Source organism: Nyctereutes procyonoides, unplaced genomic scaffold (assembly GCF_905146905.1).
Source record: "Nyctereutes procyonoides isolate TBG_1078 unplaced genomic scaffold, NYPRO_anot_genome, whole genome shotgun sequence".
NCBI lineage: Eukaryota > Metazoa > Chordata > Mammalia > Carnivora > Canidae > Nyctereutes > Nyctereutes procyonoides.
The window spans coordinates 6,322,398-6,347,500 of NW_026575136.1; the positions used below are offsets into that span (position 1 = coordinate 6,322,398).

General features: G+C 37.3%; 1 protein-coding gene across 2 annotated transcripts in view; it reads left to right on the forward strand.

The window, feature by feature from the left end:
* Positions 1–25,103, forward strand: part of LOC129495399 (kynureninase) — a 113,841-nt gene that overhangs the window by 22,080 nt on the left and 66,658 nt on the right. For both annotated transcript variants that reach the window (XM_055302859.1, XM_055302858.1), the window contains exon 4: positions 18,035–18,117. In XM_055302859.1, the coding sequence (XP_055158834.1) occupies positions 18,035–18,117 (83 nt within the window). The remainder of the gene's footprint in view (positions 1–18,034; positions 18,118–25,103) is intronic.

A 25,103-nucleotide genomic window follows, 5' to 3' on the forward strand; every position in this document is an offset into this window, starting at 1 on the left:
CAACTTTTTATATAAATTTCAGTTGGTTAACATACGGTGCGATATTGGTTTCTGGTATAGAATTTAATGATTCATCACTTACATTCAGCACCCAATGCTCATCACAAAAATGCACTCCTTAATACCCATCACCCATCTAGCCAATCCCCTGCCCACCTCCCTTGATCAACCCTTGATTTGTTCTCTACAGTTAAGAGTCTGTTTCTTGGTTTGCCTCTCTTTTTCTTTCCTCTCTTCTTCATTTGTTTTGTTTCTTAAATTCCACATATGAATAAAATCGTATGGAATTTTCTTTCTCTTACTTATTTTGTTTAGCATAATACTCTCTAGTTCCATCCACTTCTTTGCAAATGGCAAGATTTCATCCTTTTCATTCCTTTTAATTCATTATATATATACACATATATATAAAATGGAATATATAATATATATACATATATTATATGTATATATATATATATCACATCTTCTTTATTCATGCATCAGTCAATGGACATTTTGGTTCTTTCCATAATTTGGCTACTGTTGCTAATGCTGTTATGAACATTGGTTTGCATGTATCCCTTCAAATCATTAAGAACTTTAAAAATCACACTAGGTTATCTAATATTTGGAAAGGTGTACAATAGACTCCTTGGAGTTTCGGATACAGAGGAACCTTAGGAATCACATCATTCAATACTCTCATTTTACTGATGACAATAATTGAGGATCAGTAAATAAGGTCATATGGAAAGTTAGTGACAGTCAAAAGTAAAACTTTTACAATATTAGAAAAAAATAAGTTCCTCTCCCAAGTTGATACATCTAAATCATATGTAATCATTTCATTTTATTTATTTAATGACTAATAAGGGAGTTAATATTTAGAATTTAATTCAGTGTTTTATGAGTAGTTTTTGCTAAACTTTATCACACTAATTTTTATAAATAAGAAAATAAAAATTGTTGACGGGGGGGCAAAAAAGGTTAGTGGAGTAGAAAGTACTGCCCTACCCAAACGGAGTGTGCTGAGAACATGCTTCATTTGGCCTTAGCTGAACAGGTTTGCTCCAAGCATGCAAGACTCTGAAATCTTAATCTGTTTTCTTCTCCATCTCTTCTGTTCTACATTACTCTTCTGCCTAAGAAAACCCTCACACTTGCTGCTTCCCAGGATGCTTACCTTCCTTAATCTCAACCTTCTCAACCATGCAAGTGATCTCTCCCCAACTGCCCATTGTATTAATAATCACTGCTGCAGGGTAGGCAGTTTAGAGGTATCTATTTTCATTAGCTTCATGTTATAAATCCCTTTAGGAACATAACCTAATCTTATGTTCTTTCCCCTTCCTCTGTAGTTACTAATAAAGCTGAAACTACAAATATTTTGAAAATACTTTAGCTATTTAAAAAATTAATATTTAAAAATTTAAAAATAAGACAGATAAAAAGGTGCTCAACATCACTAATCATCAGGGAGATGCAAATCAAAACCATAGTGAGATACTACCTCAGACCTGTTCGAATTGCAAAAATACAAAACACAAGAGATAACAAGGGTTGGCAAGGATGTGGAGAAAAAAGACCTTTGTGCACTGCTGATGGGAATGCAGACACGTGTAGCCATTGTGGAAAACAGTATGTACGTTCCTCAAAAAATTAAAAATAGAATTACCATATGATCCAGTAATTCCACTTGGATATTTGCCCAGACAAAACAAAAGCATTAATTTGAAAAGCTGTATGCACGGCTCAGTTTATTGCAGCATTGTATACAATAGCTAAGATATGGAAGCAACCCATGTGTCTATCCATAGAGGAATGGATAGAGAAGATGTAATATATATATATTACAGTAATATATATGTAATATATATATATTACTCAACCATAAAGAAAGAAGGAAATCTTGCTATTTGCATCAACGTGGATGAATCTAGATAGTATAATGCTAAAAGTGAAAGAAGTCCATCAGAGAAATACCATATGATTTCACTCATTTGTGGTATTTAAGAAACAAAGGAATAAAGACTAAAAAAATGACCAAAAAATCAGACTCTTAACCGAAGAGAATAAACTGATGGTTACCAGAAGGGAGGTGGTGGGGGGATGAGTGAGATAAGTAGAGGGGATTAAGAGTACACTTACCAGGATGAGCACTGAGTAATGTATAGAATTGTTAAGTCCCTGCATTGTACACCTGAAACAAATGAACTCTTATGTTAATACTTGAATTAACATACTCTGTATGTTAATACTTGAATTCATGCTTGAATTTCTGATTATTAAAATCTGAAAATAGATATGAGGAGGAAGTCAAACTTGAAGGTGAGAAAAAAAAAATGCAGGGAAATGAAACTAAATCAGAACTCTGACCAGACACTTGGCTTTCATACAAATTCTAATGTCTTCTTTCTTCAGTTTTCATGCCACTGTTCTTTCCTATTGGGCAGAGTACCTCTTTTTAAAAGTTTATTTTACACTGACTGTGCTAATGATTACTACCACAGGCATTGGATAACACTGCAAAGTTCTTAATTTCAGTGGTTAAGAATATAAATTCACAACTCAATGCAAAAATCCTACAGGTCTATATAATTTATTAAGCCTGTTATAACTGTATCTGCATAACTTGTATGCATAAATTGAAAAATAAATATCACCACATTTGGAAGCATTTTGCACTAGCAGGTTTTAGTACTTAAAAAATGAGGGTCATACTTAATAAAAATGGTTAATATTCATTTTGGCCTTAATATAAAAGAGAGCAGAGAATTAGATTGAATTTGAACTTTAGAGAATGTCCTTGCCTCTTGGATATTCATTCAGCAAGGCTGTGCATTTTTATCCTTTAGGCATTTAAAAAAAGATGCTGCCCTGCTCTCCTCCTATTCATCTCTTTGTGATTACCCTACTTTATTAGGAGACTGGTTGATTATTTTCAAGACTTTAAAGTTATATTCCAGGAAAGTGCCTTTCTGTCATAACACCTTTCTATTGTTGTTAACTTTGAATTTTATGTTTTACCTTGTGACAATGGAAAATCACATAATCTTAAGCCCTTCTGCCTATTTTTCCACTAGACAGATGATTCAGAAAAGAGGTGCATATTAATGCTTCAAGCAATGTAAACTACATTTAAAAGACTTCTGAGGAAAAGGTTAGGTAGCTAGCTAGCTTTATTTTGTCTTTGCTTTGTTTTATTTAGTCTTCTTGCTTTCAGTCATGGTGGCCCAGTCACTGTCATGCCCCCTGTCTCTCTGGTGACATCATTGGTGTTTAAGGGGCATAGTCAAAATCGTGTTGTGGCCTATTCCACCGCCCATCTTTGATCTCAAAGCGCTTGTTCATTATTTCTTTGGTTCTAAATATTTAGCTTAAAATTTTACCCTGGCCTTTTTCAGCTAAGGTTATGTTGTGAGGAAAACTTTTCCTATTGGTTGAAGGCCTATGGATTAATTGCTAAGAGAGAGATTAACAGAAATTTCTCTCATGGGCGCTGAATTCACTGGATAGCTAGGGGTAAGAGTTTATATACCAATTTAACTAGAGGGGGCAGTTTTAGGGCTTCATTAGGAAGTATAGAACGTTCTACTGGACTTTTTCGTTTTGATGATAATGGGCATATCCCTCCTGGCTGGAAGCTCCCTGAGTGGGAGCTTGATGGCATCTGAATTTGCACCTCCTGGTGTTGAGTCACCTTCTATCTGTGAGTGAATTAATGGAGGCTGGATCTTCAGGAGACTCTCCTTAAGTTAAGGAACCTGTCTCTCTTAGGCTGTACTTTGTTCACATGCTTTCAGGTTGAGGTAATCTTGCCACTATGGTGGGCTGTTGGTCCTTTTATTTCTGTTTCTGACTATTGCTTTTGTTTTTGTACTAAATATCCTTGCATATGTTTGGTTTGCTTCTAGATCCAGGGCCTCCCATTATTGTGGTGAGCTATCCTGATTATCTGCTCCTGTTCACCTTCTCTGGTGCTACTTCTGCCCTGCTTCTTAGCTGATACCCAAATCAGACCAGTGCCTTCCTCTTTTTGACCAGTCGCTTTCAAGAAGGACTGAGTCCAAGAGAGCTACACAGTACTAAGTACTCTCATGCAAACTGAAATTATTCGCTCAACAGGAAAAAAATATTAGAAATTTATAATCTTAACAGTAACATAAAAATCACAGTACTTTTGACTAAGTGAGATAGATATTGTTCTGGGATATTGATACCAAGTCTGAATGGCCATTCATGCCATATAAGATAGGAAATAGCACTTGGCTCATGGCTGTTATTGGCCATGTCTCTGTCTTCAATGTCCTATCACAGACATGCTACTTACCTATCTACAAAATAAACCATTACTATTCATCGGGGAGCCCAATTTTTTTATTCATACAGCTACCACCTTTGATTACTTATGCTAAAGGAAAAGTCAAGAGTAGAGGCATACTTAGAAATATTTTTGGACCTAAATGATTTCTTCTTAGACTTTAAGTTATTCAACACAAAGCAATGAAAATAAAGTACTGTGGGTTTTAAGTGCTTATTGTTATTTTCGACTGTATTTAATTTCTAAAGTAGTTTGGTTTACTTGGGATAATTATATTTGTTTTGTGAAATAACAATATTTAGATATTTTTAACATTCTGAAGTAGAAAAACTTTATGGTGACTTGACTCATTTGATGTATGATAATTAATTACCAGCCAAATGGGGCTATAACGATAATAAACAGCATTAATATGGGGTCTGTGGGTCTGCCAGAATTTTTTTAGAACATTTAATATTGCACATTTATATGTTATAGATTCATTAATGGCCCAGATTATTTAAAGGAAAATAACATGGGTTAATAATCACAGTGGGGAAAGTTCAGCTAGAAAAGAAAGATATATCCATCCCGAAGAGCACACTGTAAGTTAAGAAATGTATATTATGTCCCTAAGATATAATCACAATATTTTAAGTCTTCTGTGTTGTCATATATATCAGATAAATGGTTTTCTTTCTTTTTCATAAGGAGCCAAAACTTGACCCAGTTATATCTTTATAGGGATTCTTCTAAGACCAGTGTGACACTTTCGGGAGGCTTATTTAAGAAGAAAATAGTCTAGGGGCTCCTGGGTGGCTCTCAGTTAAATGACTGCCTTCTGCTCAGGTCACTATTTCAGGGTCCTTGGATGAAGCCCAGCATTGGGCTCCCTGCTTCTCCCTCTCCTCCCTGCTTGTGCTCTCCCTTGCTATCTTTGTCTCTGTCTCTCAACTAAATCAATAAAACCTTAAAAAAAGAAAGAAAGAAAAGAGTCCACTGAATTACATATTAGGAGCAAACTGTGTGGTTTGTGGATGGTGAGTGACTTGACAGGGCATGTGTGCAGAGAGGGTGCTGGTCCTGCAGACACTGCAGTCTCATTCAGTTCCTGTGTTTCTTATTTAAAAAAAAAAAAAGTGTACTCATTATTAATATTATGGGCATGAGGGCATCCCAAGTGGGAAAAACAGGAAACGCCAAAAAGATCGGTGAGATTTGAGAGCTGATGGGTCATCCTAGTAGGGGAAGGGGAGGATCCTGTAGGCCATTTCCAGGAGAATAAAAGATTTTTAGGAAGGATGAAAGGCACTTGGACGAACAGGTAGGAGATGTGATAGGTTGTGACAAAGTCTTCTGGATGAGGTGTCAGTCTTTTCTGGTTGTTGAAATTCCTGGGGAGGGATTGATGATAGTTGAGTTCCTTTGGAGGATCTGTCTTCAGGCAGATGAGGAAGTTCAGAGGAAGCTTGTGCCTACACTTGCTGTTTTTCAGGTCCTTCAGCTCGAGGAAGATTGCGATGTCTTATTTATTTCCTTATGGGTCACAGATTCTTTAAAAATGGTGACATTAAGGAAGACTATGATGTCTCATGTATTTCCCTATGAGTCTTGCAGGGAGGATCTTTATAATTCTGGCTACTTCATATGTTGTAGGATGGTTACAGCAAAGTTCTGTCTCAAAGAGGATCCTCCATTAACTTCCTAATTAGGTTTTACATCCTGAAATCTAATTTCGTGAGCAGCTAGCACTCCATAGGCATCTCCGAGAACACCTCTCTAGGGGAATGATTTATGCCGGGGTCCTGAGAACTGTCTGCCATGCCCTATTCCTTTCCAGCACTTGTAAAAGAAGATTGCAAAAAAAAAAAAAAAAAAAAAGATTGCAACTATGCAGCGAGTATTTTAGGCAGTTTTGAATGAGAGCAATGTAATCTTTTTCTTAACTCTGATACATATGCTTAAAACTGTGCTGTAATCCACTCTTTATAAAGACAGGCCACTTTAGTTTGAGTTTATTGGGGTAACAACTTCCTAAATACATTTCACCACCCCAGGCTAGTGGACTGACAAAAAAGGAAGAAGCAGACTCTGTGTGTGATATTTTAAAGGTGGGGGAGATGCCAAAAGCATTGCAGGAAGAAACATACTCTTAAAGATTATTACCATGGTGTCTACCAGAGTGAGAAGTAGGTGGCCTAATATTCTAAGATATAAATTCTCTGAGGCAGAACATAGAATTTTACTACCTAAATGTAATAAGATGTATTGTGCTATCAGCAAGGCCATGGAGCTCTATGTGATTAAAATAAAAAAAGGATCCAAGTATCTGCCTTTAACTACCATTTAATGATAATGATTTTTGTCTTTAGCATTTATATTGGAAGTCAAGAAACAGGCAAGCTGCAGGCTATCTAATAATAATATGAATAATAATAACTAGCAATTGCCCTTCTCTTCCTCCTTAGCTCTTACAGTCTCTATTTATTCTCCAAGAAAGTCCTCTTCCCTCATCTCAGTTCATACGGTAATCAAAATATTAGTTCAAAAGTTGCATTGTACCCCACATGCCTATGCAGGGAGTTTTAGCATTAGATTTAGGGAAGAGTCAGAAAAGGGGTGCTATGGGCCAATCTCTTTCATATGTTTTCTTAGTTATTTTTCACAGCCATCCTTTAAGAGGTACATATTGCCACCCATTTACTTTTACTTTTACAGGCTTTATCAGCTTATAATACATGTAGTTTCATAACCAACGGTGACCTGGAATTGGCACAGAGCAGGCAATGAAAGCCAGTCATTAAATATTAAGGATTTTGGTTGATGCCAGGAAATGGACCACAGGGAATATTCACATCATGAAAATCAACAAAAGCTAAAAATAGGCATCCTCTCCTTCTGTTACCCCAGTGCTCTCTTGGGGAGAAAAAAAATCATTTTCCCCACACTCTTTTTGAGTTCTTAACTGAGACCCTTGTGATAAAAGACAGATTAGCAAAAGAAAAAAAAATGCACGGGCTTATTAGCATGTATAGCTCTTATACACGTGGGAGACACATCAGGGACAAAGGAATTCCCCATGATGGCTTAGAATTCAGACTTAAATCCTATCTTAATAAGGAAGGGGGAGAAGGATGTGGGCCACTTAGGGGAGAATAAATGATTTTTTGGAAAGAGGAAAGAGCCTTTAGAAGACAAAAGATAGGATACATTGTGAAAAGCCCATCTGGGTGTGGTGTTGACTTGTAGTCTCCTCTCCTGTGACAAGACTCAATCTTCCCTGGTTGATGAAACTCCTGGGGGGTGATTAATGGCAATTGAGTTCCTTTTGAAAGATCTGTCTTCCGGCAGATAGCAGAATTCAAAGCCAGCTTCTTGCTGCACTTGCTGGTTTTCAAGGGTCTACAGCTCAAGATAATCAATATACCACGGGGACATATTTCAGGGTGACATGTTCTGCTACCCTTCACCTCTGAAAGCAGGTTTTCCAGTCCCTACTGCCTGCGTACTGAATTTCAGAGTGTAGACTCAAGCACAGTTTGCACTATACAAAAAATACATGGCAATCCTCGCCTCCATCTTTGGGGTAGTTTTTGGATTCCTAAAGAATTAAGAACAATCTGGGTCAGAGCTTCCTGCCACAAATTTGCCACAGCACACTTAGTCACTCCCACCTTGATTCTTTGTTTGTTTCTTCTTCCATATTTCAAATGTATTTGCCTTCCTCATTTAATGGAAACTTCTTGAGAGTTGAAGTTCTCTCACCTATTTTGTGTTTTGCCTTATGCTTACTGGGATATTTACTAGAATAATAAAATTGAGCTAGAATATGGTAGATGAAATTGCTAGAAAATAGGTCAAGATGTAATGTTGGCTTTGATGATTGCCAAGTTTATTTATCTATTAAAATGTCATCATGAGTATACTCAACGTTTTATACACTTCTATTTAGTTTATAGCTTGTAGTATTTAAAAACTGAATTTATAATCATTTTAATTTCTAGCCTCAAAAAATATCTACATTTTAGTAGCGATACTACTATGTGTTACAGGTATACAAGTGGACTGTTTAGTCTTGGAAGTTTAAAAAAAATAGAGTTTTCAAGTATTACTTTTGGTTTTAAAGAAGCATGATTTTATATTAAGACACAGGAGGGGGATCCCTGGGTGGCGCAGAGGTTTAGCGCCTGCCTTTGGCCCAGGGCATGATCCTGGAGACTCGGGATCGAATCCCACGTTGGGCTCCCGGTGCATGGAGCCTGCTTCTCCCTCTGCCTGTGTCTCTGTCTCTCTCTCTCTGTGACTATAATAAATAAATAAATAAATAAATAAATAAATAAATAAATAAATAAATAAATAAATAAAATACCTTAAAAAAAAAAAAGACACAGGAGGGGCTAGATAGGGAGAGAGAAAGGTAGGGGGCTATGAGATCAGCCTCACAGAAATCCCCAAAATGTGGAGGTGTAAGGAAACCATCGATAAGGGAAAACTCCAGACCACCCTGCCCTAGGTGTCCCAGGGGGGAGTCTTATTTATGACAGTTTCCTGTGGTCAACAGAAAAGAAGTAAGCTTATCACTAGTCCTTGATCAATGGTGCCGCCAGTAGAGAAGTCAAAAAGATTTAAGTTCTCTGGTTAGCTTTCGATAAAAAACCAACCCTAAAGGCAATTATCAGTGGCAACCCTGTTGGGACTCCTGTCACTCCTGAGAGCTTTTTCTGTATTCCCTGCCTCATCAACTTCTCTATCACTTTACTGGCTTTCCTGTGTGAGATTCATCTTTCTTGGTGAGACAAGAACCTGGCTCTCCCACTTCATTTTGGTCCTGAAACCCAAGATCACTCCCATGGAAGGCTGAATAAAAGGGGTCTCTTTCTTTCTTTCTTTCTTTCTTTCTTTCTTTCTTTCTTTCTTTCTTTCTTTCTTTCTTCCTTCCTTCCTTCCTTCCTTCCTTCCTTCCTTCCTTTCTTTCTTTCTTTCTTTCTTTCTTTCTTTCTTTCTTTCTTTCTTTCATCATGGGAGAGGTCTCACCCTTGGATAACCTCTTCTTTTAACAAACAGAACAACCAGGCACCTCTTAGCCAGTTAAAGGTGATAGTGTGGCCACCTGTCTCAGGAGACAGGTTTCTGGAAGAGGGCTTGGTCAATTGGCCTTCCCAAAAAGAAGGGAATGTTGGTCTCACCCTACCCAGATCTATTGTCTGTTCATTGACTTTTTAAAAATGGCTTTCTCTCCCCTCAGGGATTTATCTATAGTAGGGCCCTTCCAATCTCCGAGGACCAGTATGCCCTTTTAATCAGGGATTCATTTCAGGAAGAACATTGCCCACTTAAATATAAGACTTTTTCATTTGAATGTGTCTTTTCTGAGAACTTAGTTCAGGAGGAAAATCTTTTATTTTTGCTGCCTGGTAAGACATATGTTATTCTGTTAGGTACAATTTAGGCTTAATCACAGCCAGGAATTAAAACCCAAGTTATTGGAAAGCAGGGTTGGAGCTATTTCTTTATATGATAAATTGGAGGGAGCCCAGTGTTTCCTGGGGTATTTATTCCCTTTAGAATACTTGTGGCATTAAGGAGGGAATTAACAAACCCTCAGCCAATTCTTTGACTGGTGGCATTAGCATCTGGGACTTTAATGGGTCATATAGTTGTGGCTTTCTTGTTCCAACAACAAAAATACGAAATTATGATGAGCGGGTCTGCACCCCTCAACAGGGCCATGCTTGCTTATGGGAGTGTAGGTATATGGACAGAAAAAAGCCCAGGGGTAAGGCAAGGAAGCATAATTGCAATTTGCTAATAATTGTTTGGACTGATCAGGGCTAGGAATGTGAGCGAATTTACAGGACCAAACGATGAGAGCTCAAATCAAGAGAGCTCTGATTTGTATTTCCCTGATAGCAAGTGATGCAGAGCATTTTCTCATGTGCATGTTGGCCATGTCTATGTCTTCCTCTGTGATATTTCCCTTCATGTCCTTTGCCCATTTCATGATTGGATTGTTTGTTTCTTTGCTGTTGAGTTTAATAAGTTCTTTATAGATTTTGGAAACTAGCCCTTTATCTGGTATGTTATTTGCAAATATCTTCTCCCATTCTGTAGGTTGTCTTTGAGTTCTGTTGACTGTATCCTTTGCTGTGCAAAAGCTTCTTATCTTGATGAAGTCCCAATAGTTCATTTTTGCTTTTGTTTCTTTTGCCTTAATGGATGTATCTTGCAAGAAGTTACTGTGGCTGAGTTCAAAAAGGGTGTTGCCTGTGTTCTCCTCTAGGATTTTGATGGAATCTCGTCTCACATTTAGATCTTTCATCCATTTTGAGTTTAGTGAAAGGGAATATAAGGGAAGGGAGAAGAAATGAGTGGGAAATATCAGAAAGGGAGACAGAACATAAAGACTCCTAACTCTGGGAAACGAACTAGGGGTGGTGGAGGGGGAGGAGGGCGGGGGGTGGGGGTGAATGGGTGACGGGCACTGAGGGGGACACTTGACGGGATGAGCACTGGGTGTTATTCTGTATGTTGGTTAATTGAACACCAATAAAAATTAATTTATTAAAAAAAAAGAGAGCTCTGAAGAATGAAGTCATTGGAAAGATTTCCTGCTTCTTTTAAGGTTCATCTGGGGAGTGCACAGCCCCTGAACCTGCCCTTTGGTTACCATTAGTGACCTAGGGGTCTCCTACATGCATAAAAGGATAGAGACCAGCCTTGGGCGGGGGGGTGGAGGTCACACACCCCCAGATTTTTTGGAAAATCCAACAGACAAGGAGGGTCAGGGTGATGACGAGTAAGAGTAGCTACTCCCCCAGCCCAATCCCTCCTCAACCCAAGATGTTAGGCCACTCTTTCACCTTAGGAAGGGAAATCAGGAGGTGCCTTGATTCACAGGGGAGTGAGATGCAGGGACACCTGCATAGTCACCTCTCTGTAGTAGGTATGGGGCAACTGACTCCTACCAGGATTGTGAAATGAGAAACAAACCATTCTCTGTGAGGATTCCTGGATTGGGTACCGCAAAATTGGATAATTTCCCCGTGTAAAACTTTTCTGGTGTTTTCCATGGGTTAAACATGGCGGGTTCATCAAGGCAAGGTAAAATAAGAATATGACCTTCATGGCAAAGCGAGGTCTCTTTTTCAGTTCCCAAAAACTCTTCCTTGGGATGCCTTTTAACCCTCTGGAAACAATTTGGATTACAAAATTTAGAAAAGGACTGATCTCCTGTGACACTGCATGGCTCAGTGAGATTTACCAGTTGGATCTCTTCTGCAGGAAACAGGGCAGACGGAAGTACCTTATGTCCATCCAGGCTTTGGGGTCTCTAAATCAGGACCCAGACCTAGAGGCCTCTTACAGAAGGTGTTTCCCCAAACATGTCTGGCTGGTAAACTCTCTCCTGACAAACTGGATGATAATGAGGCCTCTTCTGAATAAACCCAGGGCCCTGGAAGAAACACAGGCGTGCCTAGCAAGGGGGATGCTGATTTTCTCAACCTGTCTTTGTTCTTCGTAATGGACAAGGTGAGGGGTGAGGGCTTCTCCCTCATTCATTTCCCATGTTAATGGCTATAATTGGATCCCAACTATGGTTAGTCTATAGCAGAATGGGGACTTCAAGAAATATTCCCTAGCAGCTGTTGAAACTCCCTTAATTTCTGGAAAGTTCCCTGTCTTCTCTGAGGACTGCCTAATTCCACTTGTTGGTGGAAAAACATGGTCTTTGCAGTGGATGAGTGTTAGAACCAGGAATGTTTTTCTCTGTCTGGCTGCACTTTGCCTCTTCTATCCCCCCTCCCCTCCTCCTGCTTCTATGCCACCGCCACCTCGGGTGCAGTCTCCATACACCAGTCACTTCAGATTTCCCCACCAGTGTGTCAGGTAAAAACTGACAATGGGGAACAAACTGATTCACTTCTAACAGTGGACCCAGGTGGAACATAATTCGATATTTAAACTAAGTTAAATTTGGTGGTTTAATGTCTTTAAAGTTATCAGCGTTAAATATGAAACATTAATTCTATCGAGGTTTGCTAAAGATCAAATAAGCTCGGGTGATCTCCACTGTAATTTGTTAGCAAAAAGATGTTTCAAAATGATGATTGTCTCAAAGATTTCATGAGTAATTGTTAAGATAGCTTTCAAAGTCTTCATTAAACTGAAACTTTAAAGTCTTGCTTGGATGGTAAGTAGGATTCAATTCATTGGACATCTAGGTCTTTTCCAAATAGGTTAAAGTGCTACAGCATTGATTACTGGATTTAGGTTTGTGCTTTTTGAGTTATTGCAGAGAAACTAAGGATATGTAAATCTGTTGGTTAACATGTTCTGTACTTACTCATAAATTTGCCATCTAAAGAATTCTGGTGTGACAATTCACAACTGATTACTACTTAGTCTTCCCGGGAGACTAAGTTTTCTAAGAGTTGAAATTCTGCTAAATGTAATTAAGACTGATAAAATAAGGGAAGCAACATATATGCAAGAAAAATCCAAGAAATTGAAATACATTTTTGTTAAAGGCAAAAAAAATAATAATTTTGCCCTAAACAAGACTGGTTGTTTGGAGAGATAGCTTGGGACAGCATCTTAATGTAAAGGAAAGCTGTGAACCAGGAGAGCCAGGTTCTTGTCTCATGGAGTCGAAGAATGAATCTTGCGGATGAAATAGAGTGAATAAAACGATGGAGTTTTATTAAGTGAGAATACAGAAAAGTCTCTCAGGAGCTTGAGGGTCCTAATAGGGTTCCAATGTGGGCCTCCACAACAGTCTTATTTAGAACTGACCAGGGAGCTTGTGACCTTATCATTCTTGTGATGTCTTAATGTTATCACCAGTCCTTACTCAAATCTTTAATGGCTTACTTCTTCTTAGGGTCTGGTTATTCTTTGTTGGTCACAGGTGGCTATCATCAAAAGGACACCTTCCCTGCCTACACCTAGGGCAGTGGGGTGTGGTCTGATTTGTTCTCTTATCTCTGGTTTCCTTACACCTCAGTATTTTGGGGATTTCTGTGAGCCTGATCCCATAGCCCCATATCTATTTCTCTCCTAGCCCCATTTGTTCCTTACTCAGCTGCAGAAGGTTTGTGGTAGGGAAATCTTTGGAAAGGAATTTTACATGTGGTCAGAATGGACTAAGTTTAAATTAAGGGATTTTCAAAGTACATGGATATAAGATTGGAATTATGCTTTTCTTTCTGTTCAAAAGACAAGTTGTTTTGGGTTGTTGGTCTGCTCTTGATAAGAAAATGTAAACAAAGGCACTTTCTCTGTTGTCTGCTCAGAGAACTAGTTTGTATGTTTTGTCTTTATCAGGTCTTTGATCACGTAGTTAAAACTTCTCAGTGTTAAAGGAGCTAAATTTTGCCAACAACTACGTAAGCCTATCTTTTTGCCTTTGGAATCTCTTATTGTCACTTTGGTTAAACAGGTAAAGTTTTGTAATGATCTGTAATTCTATCTAGGCAAGTGCTTTAAACCTTTCTAAGGTTTTAACAAAATTCTCAAGATTTAAATTGTAAATGAAGTCTCTTTGACTCATTAGGCCTTTTTATTTGATTTGTTAAGTTACTCTGGAGGCACTGGTAAACAAATGATAACTTACATTTGTGTAAATGCTGTAATTATTCTAGATGATATGCAATTCCTGAAGTTTCAGTTTTAATACAATGTCATCACTTGATATTTTGATCATTGAAGTGTTACATGCCACAGAAATAACCTGATTTCCTGTCAGCTATATTGTAAATTGTCATCTCATCAGGTCATTAACAGAAATGTCCACTTCTGAGTTTTTTGTCACTTATAAGTGTTCTTATTGTCTTGCAAAATGAGTTTCATCTTCAAGGAGGTTCATAAAAAGGACTTTAGGACAAATGCAGATTTTTGAGATCTTTAAGATCAAAACTGAAATGGGTAAGAACTTCCTAAAGTTGCAGTCAAATTAAACCAGTATAGCACTGTGGGATTAATTGAACTAAAAAGACTCATTTTATAGTTTTGTGACTCTCGTTTGAAACTCTGCTGGTTCTCTAATGTTTGCTCTCTCAGATTCAGGAAACTTTCTCTTAAGATACCCGTGACATACCGAGATGTGATAAAGTATTCATTTGTGAACAAACTGAGCATTTAACTTTTCTCTCTACCTGACCCTCTGAAATTCAAAAGGTCTTAGTAAGTGTTCTTCCTTCCATGGCAATCATAGTCACTTGCATAAGCTCAATAAGAATCTATTTTCCTGGGCACCTGAGTGGCTCAGTTGGTTAAGCATCTGCCTTCACCTCTGATCAGGATCCCAGGACCTTGGGATCCAGTCCCACATTGGGCTCCTTGCTCAGCCCTCTCCCTCTGCCTGCAGTTCCCTCTGCTTGTGCTCCCTCCCTCTCTTTAGTGAGAAGGCTTCTCTCGCTAAAAAATAAATAAAATCTAAAAGAAAGAATCTGTTCTCCTTGAAACAAGACACTATTGGAAACATTGGTTATTTTACCAAGACTTTGACTATAATGTCATATGTGAGAGACATGCATAGACTCAGATATGAGCAGAGTTAACCAAGGTTAACTTTATGAAACTTGGAGCCATAAAGCCCCTTGGAAAGGGTGGTCTGATACCTTGCTTACAGAGTTCCCAGCAGCCTTACTAGATGAGTAAAGAATGTCAAGTGCAGGAACTATATTACAGACTTCATCAAGAGAAATCTGCCCACATCTACAGGTATTACAGGCTCATCTGATGGCAAGTACTTGGCTTGGTGTGGAGAGGCTACTAAAAGTTCAACCTAAAAATTCTTTATAAAAAGTTCCAGCAAAGCAGATTTTAAAAGGTCTGTATGATAATCATTATCCTTGCTGAGCTTATGTAAATAATTAGGCCACGTTTGTCAAAATTGGATTGTTTTTGCAAACAAATTAGTCTTGAGTTGGCTATTTGGATTTAAAATACAGGTGATTTGAGGGCAGCCCGGGTGGCTCAGTGGTTTGGCACTGCCTTCAGTCCAGGGCCTGATCCTGGAGACCCAGGATCGAGTCCCGTGTCAGGCCCCCTGCATGGAGCCTGCTTTTTCCTCTGCCTGTGTCTCTGTGTCTCTCTCTGTGTCTCTCATGAATGAATAAATAAATAAAGATTTATTTATTTATTTATTTATTTATTTATTTATTTATTTATTTATTTAATCTTAAAAAAATAAAATGAAATACACATGATTTGGGACACCTGGGTGGCTCAGCAGTTGAGCGTCTGCCTTTGGCTCAGGGCGTGACCCTGGATTCCCTCATCGGGCTCCATGAACGGAGCCTGCTTCTCCTCCCTCTACCTATGTCTCTGCCTCTCTGTGTCTCATGAATAAATAAATAAAATCTTAAAAAAAAATAAAATATGGGTGATTTTAGGAAGAAAAATTGTCTCAATAACACACATTTGCAGATGTGTAATTCTAGTTCTGATTGTCTTTAAATGTTGTTTGCCTAAGCTAGACTTGAGATCAACTTCAGAGAAATTGCCACAATAGCTCATGTGTAAACAAACAACTAGAAAATGGGATTAATTCCTCAACTAGAACCTTGACCAATTCTGCGTGGCTGGATGACAAAATTGTTCCTTTAAAGCCACAGCATACCCCACTGTATGGGGTTGACTATGGTCTTATGGAGATAATGGATGGCCACACTTTCTTTATAATTGAATGGGATGATGCACTTAGGGATGCCTTTATCTCTTGAGACAAGTTTTCTCCCACTTGTGAGTGATTCCTTATAATTAGGATATTGTTAAGGCTGGACCCCAAACAAAGAAGGCTTCTTTAAGATTTTATTTATTTATTCATGAGAGAGAGAGAGAGAGAGAGAGAGAGAGAGAGAGCAGACACAGGCAGAAGGAGAAGCAGGCTCCATGCTAGGAGCCCTATGTGGGACTTGATCCCGGGACCCCTGGGTCACCCTTTGAGCCAAAGGCAGATGCTCAACTACTGAACCATCCAGGCATCCCACAAAGAGGGCTTCTTGATTGTTTTATCTCTTAGTCATATTGATACGGGAGAGCTTGGTTCTTGTCTCACAGAGTCAAATAATGAATCTTGCGGACACAGGAGAGTGAGTAAAGGGATAGAAGTTTATTAAGTAAATATACAGAGAAAGCTCTCAGGAGTGAGAGGGGTCCTGACAGGGTTGCTACTGAGGGCTTGTAGTGTTGGTCTTTTATTGAAAACCTAATCAGGGAACCCAAATCCTTTTAACATTATCTATTGATACCACCATTGAGTAAGGACTCGTGATAACATCTTTAATGGCTCACTTCTCTTTGGGGTCTGATTATTCTTTGTTGGTCACAGATTACTGTCATAAAAAAGATGCCCTCCCTGCCCACACTTAGGGCAGGGTGGTCTGGCTTGTTCCCTTATCTCTAGTTTCCTTATACCTCAGAATTTTTGGGATTTCTGTGAGCCTGATTCTGTGGTCCCCTATTCTAGCCCTGACTAATCCTGTTTGTCGCAAATTCAATATTTATTCTAGAAGCCACCTCCACTGAGATAAAATTGCAAACAAAGGCTTTAGCCAAGCATACAACAGCCCTCCTGGTAAAAAAGGGCCTCACTATGGGACATCCAAGACTTATGATAGGACTGCAACATAAAATAAGCAAAACAGTATGGTTGCTGAGCAGGACTCTAAATGAGACTTCCCAGGCACTAGATACATTCAACCAAGAATTAAGTGAAGTCAGAGAAGGACATCTCACGAACTGCACCACTATTGACTATTATTGCTATTCCATTTAGGGTGTGAGGAGTTTCCTCACACGTGCTGTTTTAACGTTACAGTTAACTCCCACAAGGTGTCCCAATTAACAGGGGACATTTTTGATCAAATAGGATCTGGATATTCACTGATCTATTTGACAGAATTGGTCATTGGGGATCTTATCTAAGAGATATGTTAATAATTTTTGGCCTAAGACTTGTTTTATATTTATTCTTTTGCATGTGCTGATGCATGCACCATTTGCTGTTCATCATGACCCCCAGAGGGATATCGTGTGGCCTTGGACTGACCTCTGGATAGATTCTAACTGCCACAAAGCCCACTGCTCCATTTTAGCAGGAAGCTGCCAGACAGATTATCATCCCATTCCCTAAGGGCAGTTAGGGTTACTATTCCGCGGGGAGGAATGAGTAAGGGACAGGCATAGGTAGGAAGGAGAAGGGGCTATCTGATCAGGCTCACAGAAATCCTCCAAATGCAGAAATGTAAGGAAGCCAGAGATAAGGAAACACTCTAGGTGTCCAAGGGGGAAATCTTATTTATGACAGTCTCCTCTGGTCAACAGAAAATAACCAAACCCTAAAAAGAAGTAAGGTATTAAAGATGTTATCACTAGTCCTTGATCAATGGTGCTGCCAATAGAGAAGTCAAAAAGATTTAAGTTTCTTCCAAAAGACCAACCCCAAAAGCCCTCAGTGGTAACCCTGTTGGGACCTTTCTCACTCCTGAGGGCTGTACCCCTGCTTCATAATTTTCTGTACCCCTGCTTCATAAATTTCTCTCACTTTAAACTCACTCTTCTTTGTCCTCAAGATTCATCCTTTGACTCTGTGAGACAAGAACCTAGCTCTCTCACTTCAATGAAATTACTAAAATATTACAAAACTCATTTACAAATGTCCAGTTGCTAATGCTGATACATGAAAATTTACACACACACAGATACACACACAAACATAATAGTGTTTATGTCCCTTTTCAATTTCAGGGGAGTCTATGGTCATGAAGTAGGAAAACGTCCTTGGATTACAGGAGATGAGACTATTTTAGGTCTAATGAATGACATTGTAGGTAAGTACAAAATGGATTTTTCCCAAAGAATCATGAAGGCATTATCATTTAGATATAAAAGTAGATTATAAAGTCAAAGTCTTATTGAAGAACATCCTGGTTTTCTATTTTAACCCATAACAGTGAAGAGTGAGCATACCGTTAATTGAGACTTGAAGGCTATAGAGAGCATAATTGGGTATTTGGTACAAAAATAAAATATTTAATTATGTTTCCATGTATGTTTTAAGACTAATATTTACTCCCCATTAAAAAACACACACATTGAATTTATTTATAATTAAACTAATTTCATAAAAATCTACCTAAATGAATTTTCTAACACTTCATTATATAATAAAATAAACATTAACCTTTGCATGCTAAAAACCTAAAACACCAATCAGGTTTTGGCTCATTTGAATTTAATCCACTGTGACTAATTTAAAATTAAGCCAAGAATTGTTGGAAATAATATGGTTGATGTCATTCTTTGTTTTATAATGTGTTTCCTAAAGTGAGTTATGTACTCTGGGTAGTACTCAAGATAGTTGTAGATGGCAAATGTGTTAACATTTTGAAAAAATTATTTAATCGGGTTGAATGTTGAGCATTCCTTGAAATCTTTAATGATATTTAGGGAATTGAACAAAAAAAATAATGATATTTAAGCAACTGGAGTGGTGTTACTTGGAAATATTTAGAGGACTTAGGGAAATCCCAAGTTTAATAATGCCTTTTCAAACCTCATCCCTTTATAGGCAAGTCTAAAAATATCTTTATTGCTTCGTCCCAGTTGCATCTTTTTCAGTGATCAGAAGACAAAAATCAGTATGAGCTGGGAGAAAGTGGAATTACAGTGAGGACAGTAGGACTTACATCCAGAAAGAATTATACCAATTAACAAACTTAAAAACCTGAGGACTACCTTGTTTATTCAGAAATGATTATTGGACCTCTGCTGTGTGTCTGTCAAGACTTGGGGTGAGGAAGTAAAATATTGAGTAAAAATCTTCACCATCTGTATCCCATGGGGTATCCTTAAGGGACTCCCATTACAGGAGGATACCAAAAAACAAACAAAAAGTAATATTAATATAGACACATAACCATATAACACAAAAAAATACAAAACCAACCAACCAACCTTTGGGATTAGTGCTTCAAAAGGGAGGTGATTTCAAATTAATGATGGAGGCCAGAACACAAGCATTTAAGGATTCTTTTTTTTCTGAATTCTCACTAAACAACACTTAGTGGAATTTTAAAAATAAAAAAATGTGAATCCCAAAGAAGAAATAGAATAGTGAAAGAGATGATAGCAATATTTTGGGAATTGGATAGCAAGTGGACAAGTGGTAACTGCCTTTGTTAATAATAATAATAATAATAATAATAATAATAATAATAATAAAATCTTTTTTAAAAGCACAAACCAAATCTTAATCTCCCAATGGCAAAAAATGGAAGGCCACCTACTTTACACCATGGATCCTTCAAAAATTTGGGAATTACAATTAGCGTCTCTACAGGTGAGAGTAAAATAGGAATAAAAAGAGATGTGTTGAAAGTCTGTTTAAAATTCAGTTAGGGGGCACCTGGGTGGCTCAGTTGGTTGAGCACCTACCTTTTGCTCAGGTCAGAATCCTGAAGTCTCAGGACTGAGCCCTGCTTTGGGCTCCCTTCTCAGAGGGGAGTTTGCTTCTCCCTCTCCCTCTGCTCATCCCCTCATTCATGCTGTCTCTCTCTTTCTCACTCTCTCTTGCTCAAATGAAGAAATAAAATATTTCAAAAAGATAATAAATGAATAAAATAAAAATTAGTTAGAATGCCAGTTCCCTTTGCCCATTCCATGCTGCCAGTGAATCCTTCTCCCCAGACAACCAGGTGAGTCTCTTGGAGAAGGGAGAAGAAGGCTCTCAAGGGAGGATATGAATACTATATTAGTCTGCTCAGGCTGTCATAACAGAATACCACAGACTGGGTGACTTCAACAATGGATGTTTTCTCACAGTTCTGGATGGAGGCCAGAAGTCCAAGATCCAAAGGTTGTTTTCTGGTTGGACTCTCTTCCTGGATTGAGTGTCCACCTGGCCTTTCCTCTGTGCATACTCAGAGTCATAGAGAACTCTGGTGTCTTCTTAGAAGGACATTAGTCCTATTTGATAAAGACCTCACCTTATGATTTCATTTAACCTTTACTACCTTCTATAGACTCTCTCTTCAAATATAGTCACATTGGGACTTAGGACAACCAGGACACAGTTTAGTCTATAATATATTCCTTAGGGAAAACAAAAGAATTAAATAAGTGTTTATCTACTCGGTTCTAACTTATGCAGGAAACTATAAATGTCTTCTCCGTGATATTTGGATAACCTAAAGGTTCTGACATGAGTTTTCCCAGTACAATGGCTCAGCAGGGTCACCTTGCAACAAGTCTCATGACATGCACAGTGAAAAACACTCATGTGTGATACAACCTAGATTACCAGACTTTTAAGGAAAATCTATTTTTAGTTTATGAACTGTATGGATGTGTTACCTATGCAGAAAGAATAGAAAGGAAAAGAAGAATAGAAAGAAGGAAATAGAAAGATTGGAAGCAAAAGCAAGTTCCATTTCTTGCTAGCGAATACTGAGTAATCATTATACTATATAAGTTTGTTTTATGAGGTTATATTACAGGATCAGAATATTGACTTCTCATTTAAAATAACAGATTTAAGTACTTACTGAAAGTGATCCCTTCTGTTTCAAACACAGAGAGATAATAGGAAAAACATTAGATTAACAAACATATAGGAACACTAAAGATAAAAAAACAATAATAATAAATTAATACAAAAATCTCTACAGACCAGAAATAGCACCACTGCTAAAGACAGGAGCAAGCACTTGGCAGCCTGGAAGCACATTTTTTGCAGGGCAGCACGTGAAGCCAGGCTGAATGTGCAGGTCTGAATCCAGACCCTCCCAAGGAGCTCCAGGGTGAATCTGCACAACTCTGAATGCCTGAGGCTGGGACCCAGGCCCAGAATATTGGACAGCCAGGGCCAATAAAGACAAAAACCTTCCATCTCCCACCAGGCCAGTCAGGCTCTTGGGAACACAGAGCACTTGATCAGGTGTCAGCATTACCTACAGCAGTGTGCGTTCTGATGGAGGAAGATACCAGCTGAAGCATCCTCATTTGTATTTAAAAGTGTGTTAAATCGCTGTTTGATAATGGTTCCATTTGTGTTCATTTTTAGGAGCCAATTATATTCATTCAAATGTCTAACATATAAGTCAAAAACCTGAAGACATCCTGGATTAATTTGACCTAAGCATGTATGTTTTCCTTAGCTGTGGGTTGTTTTTTTCTTTACTAGGTTTGCTTTCAGAACATAAACTGCATTCTAATCCTGTTATTTTGTGCTTAATATTTATCATCCTCTAAAAGAGGAGTTAGGATGTTTATATACAGGCCAGGGAAGTAGGAAGGTGATATTATTTTGTGAGATTTATTTATGAAGCCAATAAACCCTGCAAAAATATTTCCTTTGACCATTTAAAAGTTTATAGCTCTATCACAACTTATTAAATATGCAAGTATTTTGTTTTCCTTGCAAATAAATCACAACGATTACTGAAATTTCAAATGAGACATCTCTCATTATAACTACTAAGGAAAATGAAAAAAAGAAAAAGCTACTAGTCAGATTTATTTAGAGAAGTAAAAGGAATGAATTTAGTAAAAAATTAAAAAATATATATATTTATCTACTCTAGCTTTTGGGATTTTTCTGTGTCTTTGAAATACCATACAAAGTTATCACACATGGGATGGGTAAACTTCTTTGTTTTTTGTGGGTTTGTACTGAATACTGTATTACTGAAATTACAGACTTTTGATCCTGATGATATGGGATATAAAAGATAACAATTACTTATTGAAATGAGTACAGTCACTTGTGGAAATGAAGCCCAAGAAACAATATATATTTTGTTTATTATATATATCATAACAATATGCATATGTAATAAATTATTTAAGGTAGGTAGATGATAGTCTTTCCAGAATCTCAAGCCATTTATGATAAATACATTGTAATATTTCATTTGAAATATTGTCAGTGAATTAAGGTGATTTTTAGTTTGTGATTTTATTAAATGCCTGTTTTGTTCTTTATAATTCATATTTTATCACGAGAAATATTTCTGCTATTTTTTGTTGACAAAGAATGTGAATTGACAGTGTCTACAAAAGTGTATCAGAAACTATTTTAAAAACTTGGTACTCTTTAAGAAAAATTTCAGTAACTATTATCCTCCAAATTTCTTCATTTTTAAAAATTGTGTATATTAGAGAAATGGTTCTTAGGTCAAGTAAAAAATTAATAAGATCTCTTTTATTAGGAATAGATTATTTTAGAAAGTGTTTTTACATATATTTGTGTTTATCTTGTTTGTTGCAGATCCCACTCAGGTTCCCTTTTTGCCTGGGTCACTAGGAAATTCTGAGGAAATTTGATTGAATTGGAAGTAGCAAAAATTTGTAACAGCTTTTATTTGTTTCCCATCTGTATGCATTGTACCCTATTGTTATTTTTTTTTATCATTCTTACTCACTTTGTAACCCTAGAAACCTTAAATCTTCCTTGGAAGTAGATGCTGCATAAATCATGAAATAATTAAAATAATTACGTGGTAAGTACAGTAAAAAGCAGCAGAACTCAAATTTATTCTTGCTACTTGCAAGCTACCTACTGTGTCATAAACAGACACGTGTATTTGGGGGAAATGATTAAATCTTTCAGGTTCTTAAAACCACAGCCTTTATTTCCCCCATAAAATTTCCCAAAAAAAGAAGTAACAGAAGGATAATAAAAATTATTATGTGTACAAATTGATAGAGTGGATAGGAGGAGGAGGAGGAGGAGACAATGAGCAACTGTATTTTTTCATAGACACTGAAAAGAATTTCAATTTCAGATGAGAAGAAGAACTGTTAATAAAACATTTTATATAGAGACAACAATTCTGCAAAATGTGGAATAACTTTCTCTGATAATTAATGTCATTATCAAGATGCTAGAAATAGAATTGCTGAAGAATATTATTAGTATTATTATTAAGCCTACTTCTCCCTGGGTATGTAAAAATCACAAAGGGCTGGATACATGCATTTCAGCTTATAAAATGTTGTAATGTGGACATAAATTTGCTTTATGAAACTTGTGGTTGACCCTCCAAGAAGTAATAATCCTAGAAGCTGTCTCCAGTTAGGAATCCTCAAGCATGCACTAGCCACCTCTGGAGGCCATAGGAATGTACTACTTGAGAGACAGAGTGAAAAGTTCTCAGACTTAACCTGACTGCAAATCCACAGTAACATTTGCATCTGCTTAATTAATTATACAGAACATGGATGGCAGTTAGAAGATCCATCACAAATCCTCTTATTAAACACGCAGCAGCTTGGGGCCCTGACATCTTCTTTTGGCAAAATATTTGAAATTAAATTAAAATTAGAAAGATGCAGAGGAATGTTGGTAATGAACATGGGTTTCCTATATTTGATTTACAGAGAGTGGATAATGTAGACAGTTTCCCAATGTAATCTGGAACAAAGATTTTAATCTTTTTTTTTTTTTTCTAAGAGAAGGTTAAGATTTTGTCTTACTTCCTATCTATGAGACTTTAGGTGAGTTAGTTCATCTTTGGATGTTAGTTTCCTCATTGATAAATATGGACAATTAAAGTAAAATTTTATTGCTTACTGTGAAGAATATGTGAAAAAATGCAAGTCACACATTTAGAAGTACTAGAACATAATAAGGACTCAATAAATGTTAGCTCGCCAGGCATTGAGGTAAGAAAGCAGTGCTTGCATTTAACTAGGTTACATCTTCTGGTAAAGCAAAAAATTATGTTCAATAAATAAAATAAAACAAGCAGGAATGCACACACTCTTCTTCAGATGAGAACCCTGGCTCATACTCATCTTGGATGAAGTGATTCAAATCTTGACATTTATTGCAGTGAGTTGTAGATGATCTTCTAAAGTAAAGATTCTTTCAAATCCTGATAAACTTTCAGGAAGTTTTTTTTTTAAGATTTTATTTATTTATTTGAGAGCGAGAGCAAGAGCGAGAGCGAGAGCGAGAGCGAGAGAGAGAGAGAGGCACAGACACAGGCAGAGGGAGAAGCAGGTTCCATTCAGGGAGCCCGACGTGGAACTCGATCCCAGGTCTCCAGGATCAGACCCTGGGCTGAAGGCAGCACTAAACCACTGAGCCACCCAGGCTGCCTGCTTTCAGGAAGTTTTTAAAAACTTTTGCCTGCATACTTGTAGTTCTTGATGTTTCAACAGTAATTAAAAAAAAATAAATAAACTCTTAGAAGAAAAAAAAAACAAAGGAAAGCAACTCGAAAGAATTTCAGTTTACTTAATTATTTTTTAAATTTTCTTATGGAATGCTGATGATATAGAAATATCTTAGAAGAACAGGTATTGGTTTCAGAAATGCAATTTGAACCAAAAGAGATAGGTCAGATGAGTACATTTTTCTTTAAAAATATGCTAAAAATCAGACTGATTTGTGGTGCTTTAGTGTTAGGAACCCTTGATTCTTCAGTGCCTGAAGTAGTTATAGATGAAATAAACAATTCTGTTAATGTTCTGAAACTTTAATATTTACATCATTCTCAGATATACCTGTGTACACATGAACACACATTAAATAGACTGACTGTCTCCTTCACAAAGTTCAGTATCAGGTGAGGAAAGCATTTCATGATGTGCTTGGTTGAATTTGGAGTGTTCTAAGATGAGATAATTTTTGTGCATGGTGGCAGATAAATTATTCAAGTCAGTGAAGGGTTATTTACCAAGAATTGATCCAAGTGTGAATATGCTACTGAAAGTGAGAAAGTAGGTAGCACAGGGTCAAGTGCATGTCTACATTAATTGAGCCTAAACATAACTGGTTCATTGCCTTCTTTGCAAGAAAAATCTTAGG